General features: G+C 42.7%; 1 protein-coding gene across 1 annotated transcript in view; it reads left to right on the top strand.

The window, feature by feature from the left end:
• Window positions 1-3,608, top strand: part of NDRG1 (N-myc downstream regulated 1) — a 39,590-nt gene extending 35,982 nt beyond the window's left edge. The window contains exons 15-16 of the mRNA XM_058831846.1: window positions 997-1,048; window positions 1,769-3,608. Of these exons, the coding sequence (XP_058687829.1) occupies window positions 997-1,048; window positions 1,769-2,034 (318 nt within the window). The 3' untranslated portion in view covers window positions 2,035-3,608. The remainder of the gene's footprint in view (window positions 1-996; window positions 1,049-1,768) is intronic.
• The last annotated feature ends 9,600 nt before the right edge of the window (window positions 3,609-13,208 follow it).

Genomic DNA, 13,208 nt, shown 5'->3' with positions numbered 1-13,208 from the left:
CATGCTTACTTGGACTATTTATAGTATACATCAGGAAAGTGGGAGGCAGGAAATAACAATGCTAGGTTATTGCATACACTGGCTTGGCTTGACTGTGGATGAACTGGAGTTTCTAAAATACATTTAGGCATAAGTTCCAAGCTGCTAATAAAGCCAGACTGGTAAAGTTAAAATTTACCTATGCCTTTGTGTTGCCTCACTAAAAAAGCTGATTTGTAAATCAGTTTTGGAACGTGATCTAACACTTAAACAGATTTCTAAGCAATATAAAGCAGTGTTTGTGAACTTCAGGGAAAGCTAAATTTGTAGTTGCCTGCAGCTGAAGTCCTTGTACAGGCAGTGTGTGCTCCAACAGTGGGAGTTGGGAAAAGGCTTTTTTTAAAGGCACACGGTAGTATGTGCATTGTTTCTGTTATGGGGAGTCCATTCTTTGCTGTGGTGCACAGAATTACACACAATATTTTCATGTGAAATAATTGAGACTGTGAAGTTTATGTGGCCACTGCTAGCAGAGGAGAAAAACAGGGAGTGCCTCATTGCAAGAATGTCAGTTGTAGGCAGTTGTGCTTGTGTGTTCCTGGTGAGCTTTCTTGCCCTATAAACGTAACTATCAGCTCTGAATAGCTGAATATGTTCTCTACTGATTAGGAATTACTCAATTACCGTTCTTGTATGAGCTGCCTTGTACATTTTGTGAGGCCAGTTGTTTTACTTTGGTTCAGCTGCCTCAGTAACTGCACAAGTCAAGTTTTGAGCTAGTTTTAGACCACTTGTGTTCCCTGGATCTCAAATGCATGTATCCATTTTGTAAAATAACGTGCAGATGTCTAGGGAGAGGAATGGTGGAATATTCTAATAAATTAAGTTTTCACGCAGTCAGTAGAACCCAGAGAATGTTTAGTATGTCCCTGTTAAGACAGGGCATCTGTGGAATCTGTAACATTGTAATAGAACCTACTGAGCATTGCCTGCAATAACTCCGTCTCTCTTTTGCAGCCTGCCAAGCTTGCTGAAGCTTTCAAATACTTTGTTCAGGGAATGGGATACAGTAAGTATTGGTTTAATTGAATAGCTGATCTTGCTACCAAAGTTAACTGGGCATCTAAGCACCCAGAGAGTCTCTGACCCCAGATATGTCACCTTTTCCCTTTTGGGTATGCATTTGCAAGGGCAAAAAAACCACATGCTGTATCTGGGCAAAGGGTTTTCAGACCAAGTGATGTTATTAAATAGAAGAGAGCTGTGTTAACAGCTCATTCCCACAAATACCTCTTTTACTTTATCTCAATGTTTTTAAGGTGGCTATTTGTAACAGTGTCCCCTCATGGCATCAAAGGATATGGCTCATCTACTGCATACAACATTTGAAACCTCATTAGCTCAGACTTGAGTTGTAGCTGTTTGTTTTTCACATATTTGCTTCTGACAGCTGCTGTGAGGATGCACTATGAGCCTGGCCTGCCAGCAAAGGTTGAATATTGGAAAGTAATGGGAGGGCTGATGAGTCTCTTCAGTTTCCCTCTGGATTTCTGCAGCAATGTGCCCTAAACTTTCTTGAATCCCTCAGCCCTGGCCACTGCAATTCCACTGTAGTAATTTGGTCTCTTTATGTGCCAGGAGCAGGGGAGGCACTTCTGCATGTAAGGGTACCCTGAAAGTATCTATTCAACCATGAGGGCTCCTCCAAGGGTGGTTAAGGCTGAGAGGAAGGCAAGGGCTTCCTTCCAAGTCCTTGTGGCGAGGTATTAATGAAAGATTCTTCTTGCAGTGCCCTCTGCTAGCATGACCAGGCTGATGAGGTCCCGCACTGCTTCTGGCTCCAGTGTGACCTCCTTGGAAGGACAGAGGAGCCGATCCCACACCGGGGAGGGAACGAGGAGCCGATCCCACACCGGGGAGGGAACGAGGAGCCGATCCCACACCGGGGACGGTTCCAGGAACCGCTCCCACACAGACACACGGATCGAGCTGACACCGAACTCGGCAAGCAACGCTGAACAATCAAGCCCCAAGTCCATGGAAGTGTCCTGTTAGATGGCTGTGGGAGGTTTTAAACTGGTCACAGTGTGAAAAAGTAATGGATGCCCCCTGTGTATCACAAAAACATAACTGGTATTAATCTCTAGCTATTCTGTAGGATGAACTCTGTTCACCAGGGTCTGAGAGGGACCAAAGAAAAGAAGCATCTCATTTGCTCTATCATTATTCTTGTATCTCAGACAGCTGCTGCTATTGTGCCCTCCTTCAGTGGATGCCAAATTCTAAAGGATACTTGCCAAAAGCTGATGTGGTTGTAAACACTTCAGAGTCAAACCAGAATTGCTCAATACCCTCCTTTAAAATCAAAGCTGTTACAGGCCCCTTTATCTCTTACTCTCTTGAAGTTAACTGGCACAATTTGAGATGAGTCTCAAAGCGGGGGAGAAAAAAAATCACTTTTAAGGATGACTTTAAGAAAAGGAAATGAAACAAATGTGTTATGGCCTCATGTTGAAGCTGGAGTTGAATTCATTGTATATAGCTTGACTTCAAATGATAGAAAAGTTAACGTATCGTGCATTTATAGGCCTTCTAATTCATTAGTATTCAAGCCTGTTTTCCTATGTACAATAATATACTACTAAAATAGGCAATTTTAATGTGACTTTGAGATGAACTAAATCTTCAAGGTTTTTCATTTCACTTTTTTGAGATTTAGTTCCAGTCTTCCTTTCCTTCCCCCTCATAGACCCTAAAACCTGCTTAGCCAAATGAGGACAGGATTTAAATTTGGTAAGCAAGGTAGGATTTCCTGTTTGGGAACTTGGGCCAAAGGGTTTACCAAACTGCAGAAGCTGGTGTAGTTGTAACAAGTAGGGTAGCTGTACATGCCAGCTAAGCAGAAACAGCTTGATATTTCCTTCAGAAAGCTTCTTATCTTTGCAGCTCAAGTTTTTTTGTGTCCAGCACAATTGTGATAAATTTGGAATTCTGTAAGCAAAGACAGATCCAGCTGTTCTTTGTGAGGAGAGATGAATAACTGTGGGATGGGCATGTAATTACATACTGTACATTCAACTGCCACTAATTACTAGATTTGAAACTGATGAGATCTCACTGGTGCTGAAAAGTGTATTCCACGAAGTGGTGGAGCAGCAACACTGTATCTCTGGAATACAGTGTCTAATGACTTTGTAAATGTCATGATCTGCTGGTTCTGCATCTTTGCATGGCCTCCTTGGGTTGCTTTCTTTGAAGCTAGTGGCTTGATACCTTTCTGCCACTCAGAATGTCACAGTTGGGTGTTCTTAAGTTTGTCCTTCCATAGCTAGTGGGAGAGGATTTCCAGAGCTCCAGTGCATACCTGCTGAATTGCAGTCCTCACACAGACAAAAAGCTCAAATGCTGAGCAGTTAATTAATACTTTGGGATTGCTTGTTCAGAAGAACACCATCTAGGTTACTTTATATTGACTAACTTCAGCTCTTGTGTAGAATATCCATAACATTTTGTGGGAAGAACAGACAATTTCCAGAAAGAATAAAGCTATTGTGTAAAGTCTATCAAGAAAAGTTTCTTAATGAAGTATTTGTATTTATTTCAAAACAAATAAATTTGTAACTTTGCAATGTCTGGTGTCTTCATATTTTACCAGGAGTACAATAACCTTTTTCAGTCAAAACATATTTTTGTCATCCCTTTGTATCAACAAAGTCTTTTGATTTTGCTCAGATCTGTCATTTCCTACTTTTGCGCTCAGACGTTTCCCTCCTCCAGCCTATTATTTCTAAGAAAACACCACACATTTCAGCATAGTTGCTGACTATACTAAAGGATATAGAAATATAGAAAATATTGAGCCATGATAGAGTACTATTTGCTGTTTGAGGTTTTTTTTGTTGCCCTGGGTAAAGTACTGTCTAGTGCACAGATCTGGGCTCTGACTTCCTTGCTGGAGTTGGTGCCACACTCATTGCATCATTTCTGATCTTCAAATCCATTGATGAGATGAGTTCCACTTGAATATCTGGAGTTATTCAGGCCTCCTGATGGAAATTGCAGATGCAACTTGGATTTTCTAAAGGTGGTTCTTTTTGGAGCTCTTACAAGAATGTAACTTCAGGAAAGCAAAAGATTAACCTAGTGACATACTTAATATACTGGAATTTTCAGGGACAAGTGCTTTGATGACTTCGCTGAGACTATTCTGGGCTGCTCATTCCTCCTGTATCTCAAAAAAATCCTGTGCTAGGAAGATGCAAAAGCAAATATTTGTCATGTCTGAGCCAAGGCTCTACTGGATGTGACGATTCAGCAGTCAGGACTGGACTGATCCCAGCAAAGGGTTTGACAGCCAGTGCCAGCTCATCTTACAAAAAAAGGGCAAAGTTACATTCTTTGCTGAACTTTTCTGGGAATGGCTAATCATTCCTTCCACAAGGACACTGTGGTGTGCCTGTCAAGCCTAGGCAGTTTATTTTGGTTTAATGGGGAGGAATGCATCCAAGCCTTATTGCAGCACAAAAGGATCTGTGAGCACTTCTGAGCTGCAAGGAGTTGCTAGGATCACTATAAATGTCAGCTTTGCACTGAAAAGTGTTCATTTGGCAAAGAACGCTGTGTTCCTGTGCATGAAAGCTGGAGGGCAGAGCAGAGGAGTGGTGTCTTACCTTTTAAAAGGAGTTATGACACCTCTTTCCCTGCAGTACTGGTCTCCTGGCATCTTTAGCTTGTGTTGTAACTGAAGAGATGCAAGTGGCTTGCAGATTCATTAGAAATTTTTATGAAAACCCTTCCCAGACCTCCAAAAGCTGATTTTTGCATTGTTGTTGGAGATAAAATTAGCCTGGACAGTGTAGAGTCATAAACCTGGAAAACAGGAGCTGGGGTTTCACTTTTTTTTCCAAGTGTGAATGGCCACCAGGGAGTAAGGAGCTACTCTGGCATAGAGGAAACTCTGGGTAATGGGACATTTCCAGAAAATAACCAGTTTGCCCCTCACAGTGCTTTTGGGGCTATAAAGAAGGAAAACAGGATGGGCTCCCAGGGACCATGAGGCTTTCTGCTTGCATTAGTGCATCTCAATGCCAAATCTTTGCTGTAGTGGTATTCTTCAAAACCACTGATAGAAAGGATGTCATTGCTGAAAACCAAGTTATTTCCGCCTCTGCCTAGGTCTCAACATCTACTGTATAAAAATCTGGCTAAACTTCATGGTCTCTTTCCCCCTCCCTGTCCTTGCAGAGAGAGAGAGTGGGAGAGGATGTGTCACTACCCTGTCATGGCAGCAGGACTTTTGTGCTGAAGGATGCTGCCACTTTCCTCTTTAAAAGTCTCTGTTGACTGAACAGCTGGAAACTTTAACCTAGATGTGTTTTCGAGGTTTATGATTAATGTCATGTGTTGTGAGTGATGGACTGAGCTGGAGTGAAAACTGTTTATAGCAAAGCTGCTTATTTTTTCTCTCCGGTGCTGGAATCCTCTCCCAGTCTGCTTTTGCATCTCAGGCAGAGTATCTTCTGCAATCCTCAATGTGCCTGCAATGGGGTGTGTTGCATCCACCAATACGACACACTGAGCAGGGTTGCTTGCAGCTTGACTCTCCCCCTTCCCACATGCTGTCTGCTTCTTTTTTGTCTTTGCACTAGTTTGCACTATTTCACATTCACAGGCACAGAGAGCCTCTCCCTGTCTGTCTATAAGAACAGCTGTTTTGGATGTGTGGATTTAGCATTTCCACTGAGCCAAATATAGACTTTATGTTGGTAGCTGATCACTGCTATGCTTAATGTTTAAATAACTGACAGAAAGGATGTCAGGGTATTTTAAGAGCTCAACCCTTCCCCCTCAGCCCTTTGTAACAGACAGACACAGCCTCTCACTGTTCTATCTATTGCTTCATTAAGGGCTCCATTCATTTTATAAACAACACAGCTGCTGACCAGTGTTGGGGGAAAAAAAAAGGAAAAAAATGCTTCTGACTGCAAGTGCCAGACAGTTCAATGTCTGTTCTCTGCAACTCAGCATGGGGATCATTTGCTTACCCAGCACTCCTGGGGGCTGGAGGAGGGTTATGTTGATGTCATTGAAGAGGCAGCCCCACATCCCATACACCTTACATATTTTGGCAGTGGTGGGATGTGCATCAAACAGTGGATGCAGACATCACTGGGCATGTCCTGGAGAGCCCAAGGGTTGAGAAGGGGGATAGCAGGCAGTTTTCCTGCACCAGCAGCTGTACCATAGTGAGCTGTGACCAGCAGTAGAGCTGCAGGAAGTATCCTTGGGTGACCTGCCACTCTCTGCAATTGCTTATGGCTGGAGTGGATTATGGTATTCAGGTCAAGGTCAGTGCGTGGAGGGTTTGGGGGAGGGCAGGGTTGTTTGCTGGGCAGCACTATGGGAGAAGGGCTGGGGCAGAGCCAGGCAAAGCCTACACAAGCCAGGGCTCACAGGAAAGAGCAGGACATGCCACCAGCCTGGGCTTTTCATTCCCTGGCTCTCTGTGTGTGTACGAGTCCCCACGAGGCTCAGCCCTACATGCAGCATGATGGGCAGGGAAGATGGGGCTGCTGAGCTGTGGGTCTGCCCCACCCCTTGGACCTGGCACTGGCACAGGGAATAGCCAATCTGTCTGTAGAGTCTGGCAAGACTGCCCCATGCAAAGCTCCCCTCACACAGCAGTGAGATACACAATGTCCAACAAACCTGCTGGATCTCAGACCCACACAGATCTCTCCAGCTAGGAAATTGTCATTTACTGAGCAACTGCAATATGTTTTCATTTATTTTTAATGATAATGTGACCAAATTTTAAAAAATCATAGCTCTTTATCACCAGCTAAACACTGATCTGATCCTGTGGTGATTCCCTCTCTGCTGCTCAGGTGTGTTTGAGGCAGAGGAGATCCTACAGAAGCAGAGCCTCACAAAGGGTCAGCACTTCATTTGGAAAGTGCAAAGTTCTGAGGAGATGATGGTATTCCCAGGCTAGTGAAAGCAGCCAGGAAGCCCATCATGCAAGACTGTGTGCTGGGCAGCTGCCACATGGGTGAGCAGAGGTTGCAGAGGCCGGATGGGACTTCTGGTGCCTGTAGAGACAGCAGGAAAATATGGTACCTTTGCTGAAAGCTATTGCCAGAGGCACAGTTGGCTGGAAAATGCTTAAAAGCTGTCCTTCCTGGGGAAAAAAAAAAAAAAAAAAGAAAAAAGAAAAAAGAAAAAAGAAAAAAGAAAAAAGAAAAAAGAAAAAGAAAGGCACACTGGAGGAGAAGGTTGGGGAGAACAAGGAGAAGCTGCTTTCTTGCCATAAGCAAGCTCAACCAACTCATCTCAGTCCAGGACAGGAGGCTACTCAAGTGTTTAAGTTCCTATCAAGGCAAGTAACATACTTCAGGCTGGAAGGCAAGCTTGATTTGTGGGAAAACACTACAGGTATTTTTTTCTAGAATTAAACAGTAGAATCCTTACTGGGGTTAGCTCTTGGGGGTATGTAAATGAAGGGATACAAAACAGTGATTCTTTAATTCAAATGCTTTTCCCCATGTCATTAATAACTTTGTTTGGACAATTTCAGTATGTATGGCTATTGCAAACAGGTTACTCCTGCAGCTTCTCAAGAGAGCCTAAAATGAAGACATGCTTAGGCAGTTTGAGTAATTCACTCCACCTTGCTCAAAGACTCTAGACTTCTATCCCAAGTCCAATAAGAGTGTTGCAGAAAAAACCCCGAATGTTGAGCCAGAAACAGACCAGCAAAGAAATGTAAGCTGGGAAGCAATTGACTTTTCCAATCTACCAAAAGATTCAACATGAAGGAATTGCTCCCAGACCATCCTTTTTCACCACATTACAGTACAAGCTCTTTGCTTTTATGTGTCCAGTTCACAGCTTTGTCACAGACTGCAAAAGCCCACTTGGACATTGGCCAGGAAAGAGGATCAGAAATGTCAGTCACAGATATCTTTCACCTTCATTTGCTTGCCTAAACTTCTAAACAAGGTGTCAGTCACAGATTCATTAACCATTTGCCACTTATTTAATATCTTTGAACCACAGCAGCAACGTGCCATCCTAAAAAACCTCACCGTGACACTTTACAAACAAGTAATGTGTTATATAGCTGGAGTAACTCAGACTGCCAAACCAATCTTGTTTTCCCATTAATTTTTCATATATTTCAGTATATGAAGCTTACAGAAATAACTCTATAGAAATGTTAAAACTGGAAAGTCACAATCTGAGAAGGTAAATGTATGGAGATGTGCCTCTAGATAGTGAGAACACTGTCTCTATCAGTTTAATAAACTGTTTGTTTCAAATTTCCTTCAAGAAAGCTGGGGAAAAGAATGACACAGTCTTTCTAAATGTTGTGGTTTTCCTGGAATATTACATATACAGAGCACAACACTAGTGAACAAATCAAAAACCTGGCAACTGTGCTACACCCTCTTTCCAGTGGCATTCACACCAAAATGGTGTTTTAAATTCTAGCCAACCCTTCATGGAAAGGCATTTTAATAAGCTTCATGCTTGCTTCTTTGGTGAGTAGAGAACCTGGGGCTCCCAAACAAGGTGGCTAGAGCTACTGTCCTGTCTCTGGTGAAGTCTCCACAGAAGGCTGATGCCTATGGTTGCTGGAGGTAGCTGGAGGCTTGCTGCTCATACCAGCATGACCAGACCTCCAGAATCCCTGCCTCCATCCTTGGCCCAGCCTACAGGACTGGCAGGATGATTGCCATGAGCTGAATAGTGTAGCAGCATGAAAAATGGATAGTGTTGCTGCTATCACTCCAAAGCGTCCCTGGGGGAAGCTGCTCGGATGGGCACAGACAGTCACTGACCCAGAACTCACACACACCAGGATAGGTCAGGAAGGAAAGACAGGAAGGGTCTCCTGTGTATTCCAGTGAGGTTTATTGCAAACTCCCACCAAAGGGGTCCAGTGACAAAAGACAAGGATTTCCTGCAGTGTTTCAGCTTAAGTATGGGGTCAGGAGCCAATGGTTTGGGGACACAGAGGTGGCACAGGGGTAAGGCAAAGGACAGTGACCTATAGAAACTGAGGCAGACTAACCTAGTGTTGCATAGCACAATGGAAAAGCCTTTTTGTCTCATCCCAAGCAGTCAGGCTTTCTTCCAGATTCTTCCAGGTCATCCCTCCAGAAGTTTCCCCTAATAGGCTCAAGGGCCTCCACAGAATATGTGTCAAACTATCCTGGCTTAGGTGGACTGCAGAATTGTCATTCCCATCCTTCCTTAGCCTTTCACTTGCCAACTGCAGCAGGGGGGGCTGATCCTGGTATCTCCTCAATGCTGTAATTGTTCTTCCTTGGATGGTGGCATCACTTTCAGGTCCCAGCAGAGACCTGGGCCCATTGCACAAATGTGCAATGAGCATCAGTCCCTGCTGGAGGAGTTTTCACTCTCAGCAGAGGCAATGAACAGTAGGGTCTTGTTGTTTTGGCTCTGAAATCCTGAGGAAAAGAGAAGCAAAGGGCTGGATCCATGAAAGCCTTTGGGGATCTAGATCTTCAATGAATTAAAACAATAACCACAGAAGTACTTTTGTGAAAGATACATGATTTGCCCAGGTGCAGAGGGAACCAGGAAACTAAATTTAGATTCACTATTTAGTGAATCTAAAGTTGGACTATTGCCTTAGTCCTAGGGCTAATCTGCTTGTAAACATCCATTAAAACAAAGGATCTCAAATGCACCACACACTGCAGATCAAGTTAATTGGCTACAAGTGATGCTCTTCCCCATTCAGAGCCACTGGACAAACAACCAGTGGCACAGGCAGAGTATTAGAGCTAACTGCACTTGGTTTCCTACAGATTTGTGTCCAGTGTCCCCACAAAATTCCTTTACAGCAGTGTAATAACCACTATTCCCCATCTGTGATTTCTTCAGCTCTGTCTCCTCCATGGCTACTCATTTCCAGCTGGCAAATCTGTTTAAAACCCCTTTATGTTGCTGCTGGGGCGATTGGGCCACACTGCAGACGTGTTGGGTGCAGTGACTGCCTGGCAGGTGTGCATGGGCTGGACAGGGACAATGTGGTCGGCCTCTTCCCTGCCCTGCTCTTGTTTTTATGTTTTATTGCAGGAATTGCAGTGCTTCTGGGATCTTTACACTTCTGCCTGCTTTGTTTGACATTTCCCACAAAGGGACTGCCTGACAGACAAACAAATGAGCAGTATGGCTGCATACACGCCGTTTCCTTAGGAAACCAGGCTAGAGACAGAAACATCTTGGGTGCATTGGGCAAGATCTGTGGTTTCCAGGCTTTCACTTCACTAAAAACTGACACGCACTGGAGCTGCTGGTCATGCATTAGCTTTCAACAGCTTCTTTTATCTCTCAGTGAAAGCTTTGTGTTACAGCCCCTGCAGCATTTGATTGCTGTGGTTACAGAATTAACTAATTGCAAAGCAGAGCAAGCCAGTTAAGGGACGCAGTTTTTTATACATGATCTGGTCCTGTTTTCTTGCTTCCTTCTGTGTACATGTAAGACTGAGAATGACTGTCTGTACTTATAAGCACACATTACACATGCACTGCTTTTATGCACCATAGGAAAATATATATGTAAATATACACATATATATATATTCATGGGCATGTTTCCATATGGTTTTATATATAACATTATATATAATATAGATGCCTGCACATAATATTTTATAGGTGTGTATACATCTACATATAAATGTATATATATATATATTTATTTTTATATGTGCATATGCATACATGTTTATATACACACATATATATAATGGCATTTTAAGATGGGCATGAATTAGAACACAGGATTCCAAGTCATATTTAGGGGACCTGATTGAGAAAGAGGTCCTAGTATGTTTTCCTTATAACTTCTTAATACAAACCATTTTCCCTTTTGGAAAGCATTGTTAAATTCTTGGCCACAGCCTCTTTTTTGTATGTTCACGTGGAACTATTTTGCCAAGGAATGGAGCCTGAACTTCAAGATTCTCAGTCTTGCAAGTGCTGAGGTCTCATTTGACTGGAAGCACATAGGTCAGGTATCACCTCTGCTGCCACATCATCCAGGCCAAGACAGTAATGAAACTGAATCTTGCAAAATGCTGGTGGCCTCAGGTTTCTTATCACTAGAGAAAGAAGGGCTTTGTACCAGCATCAGAATATGTGGACAGGGGTCACCCTTCCTTTCTGCCACTAGAGATTTCATGGAAGTTTCAAAAAGGAATAAATCTTTAAATTCAGGCATGACCTAGGTCTATAAAGAATATAGGGGCCAAATCCTTGCATACAAATTAAAATGTTATTGGTGTTAACAGCTTTTAAAGAGATACAGCATTTTTCCTAGTTGTTTTTACATAGGTATGACGTTATTTTCAGCCCACTCACAAGAGCTCTTAATTCATCATAGCCAGAAAAATTTGAGTCTCCCAGAAACTAATCATGCTTCTACTGCGTTTTCAAGATGAAGACAGACAATTTTCCAGCTGAAAGTAAAGCAAAATAAAGAACTGCATCATCCCAAGTTCAGCCCTGTACAGATCAGATCTACACATCATGTGTCACTCAGCAGTCCTACTGTGCCACCAGGGATTTTTGAAGTGGATACTACAGTTCTCTTGCTCATGCAGAAACACAAGTTTGCTCTCCCAAGTGAAACATAGCAAACATGCCATGGGGCATAGCTGCTGTACTAATAATTTATTGGAGAAAAAGCTGACTTCAACATCCTTCAGTGATGATAAATTTTTACCTGGAAACGTAATGATAAGGGTTTTTTTGTTCTCTTAGCTGACCTTTGAATGTGAGACCACTTCTGTAGAAAAAGTTTACATTGATGTTTACTCTAAGCATCAGCCCGGCTGGAATTAATGCACCAGAAACTGCACCAAGGGTTGCCTCTCCTTCTGCATCCACACATTCTCAGAGCTGATGTGAAGCCTAATGCTTGTTTTCTCATATAAGACATCTCCTTTCCTCTACCCCAGTCATGTAAAACAATGATTTGTGTTACTGGCAAAGTGGCAGTGGGAAGAGGCACCTGTGTGCTGGTAACACCATGGAGAGCAGGAGGTGGTGGTGGTCCCCAAGCACAGGCCACACAATTTCTATTTTCTATCAGAATAAATGGATGTCTTTTCCTTCACTTCTTACCTGGCTCCCTACATTTCATCTGCAGAGATAGCCTAGGAGCAATACATCACCTGTGGGTTAGATGACTATCCTGAAAATGAGCTCTGGGTAGCTGTTTTGGATTCAGTCAGATCAGAGAAGGTAGAGAGTTGTGAAAATGTTCCTGGCACATGATAGTTCAAGAGATTGAGATGAGTCCAAGGAGGGCAGGACTCAGAAGTTCTTGGACCCAAACTATTTCAGTGAGAGACAGAAACATCACACAGAGATTTCAGGAGAAAAACTCTTCTCTCATGGCTCTTCCCATGAAATTCACCATGGAGTAGAATCTGACTGAGAATAACAGAGGGGTGATTCTAGGACTGATCTCAGTGTGACAGATGCTAGACTTTAGCTGCAAGGGTCAGACCATCAAATAATGGTGTCTAAAGTTAAATATAAAACATAAATGTCAGTTTTCCAGCTTAGACAATAACATTCAAGAAATGACAATAAGGATGTCTGAATCTCATGTCTAAGCTAATGACAGCCATACTTTTGCTGTCATACTAGTGTTATGTTCCTCCCTATGGGCAATTAAACTGCTGGCCTAGTAAATGACAGTGCCAATAGAACTGTCATTTAAGTCCTAGCACCGGGGCATAAAGGAGCTTCTGTCTACTCTTAGTGGATGAAGATCTATTAGAGTTAAAAATCTTGTTTGTGCAAGGCCTCTTCAAAAACATTGTGGCAAAACAAAAAGATTTAGTATTGATGCCTTAAGTTGTAGCTTTCATATTTTCCAGACTCTGTACTGCATTAGTATATAACTCTGAACTTCATATGAAGTGTTAGCAAGTTCTCTTCACAGTTTAGTTAGACAAAATAATTCTTTTCCAGCCCAAGAACCAAGAACACCATTGCAGTTTCAGGCCCAAAAAATATAAACAGTGAATTGAGGAGAGGAATCTGGAAGGATGGGACTTCATAACCTGAAGCTGTAATTGGACAATTAACCCCAATGTGGAAATGGACCAAAACTCATAAAAGTGTGAAAATGTGTGACCTGTTGTCCATCTTGGGTTCAGCCTCATCCAGACTCTTGTACT

This window comes from Poecile atricapillus, chromosome 2 (genome assembly GCF_030490865.1).
Source record: "Poecile atricapillus isolate bPoeAtr1 chromosome 2, bPoeAtr1.hap1, whole genome shotgun sequence".
NCBI classification, from domain to species: domain Eukaryota; kingdom Metazoa; phylum Chordata; class Aves; order Passeriformes; family Paridae; genus Poecile; species Poecile atricapillus.
Note: the sequence above shows the minus strand (reverse complement) of the source record. Positions and strands in the feature narration are given on the sequence as shown.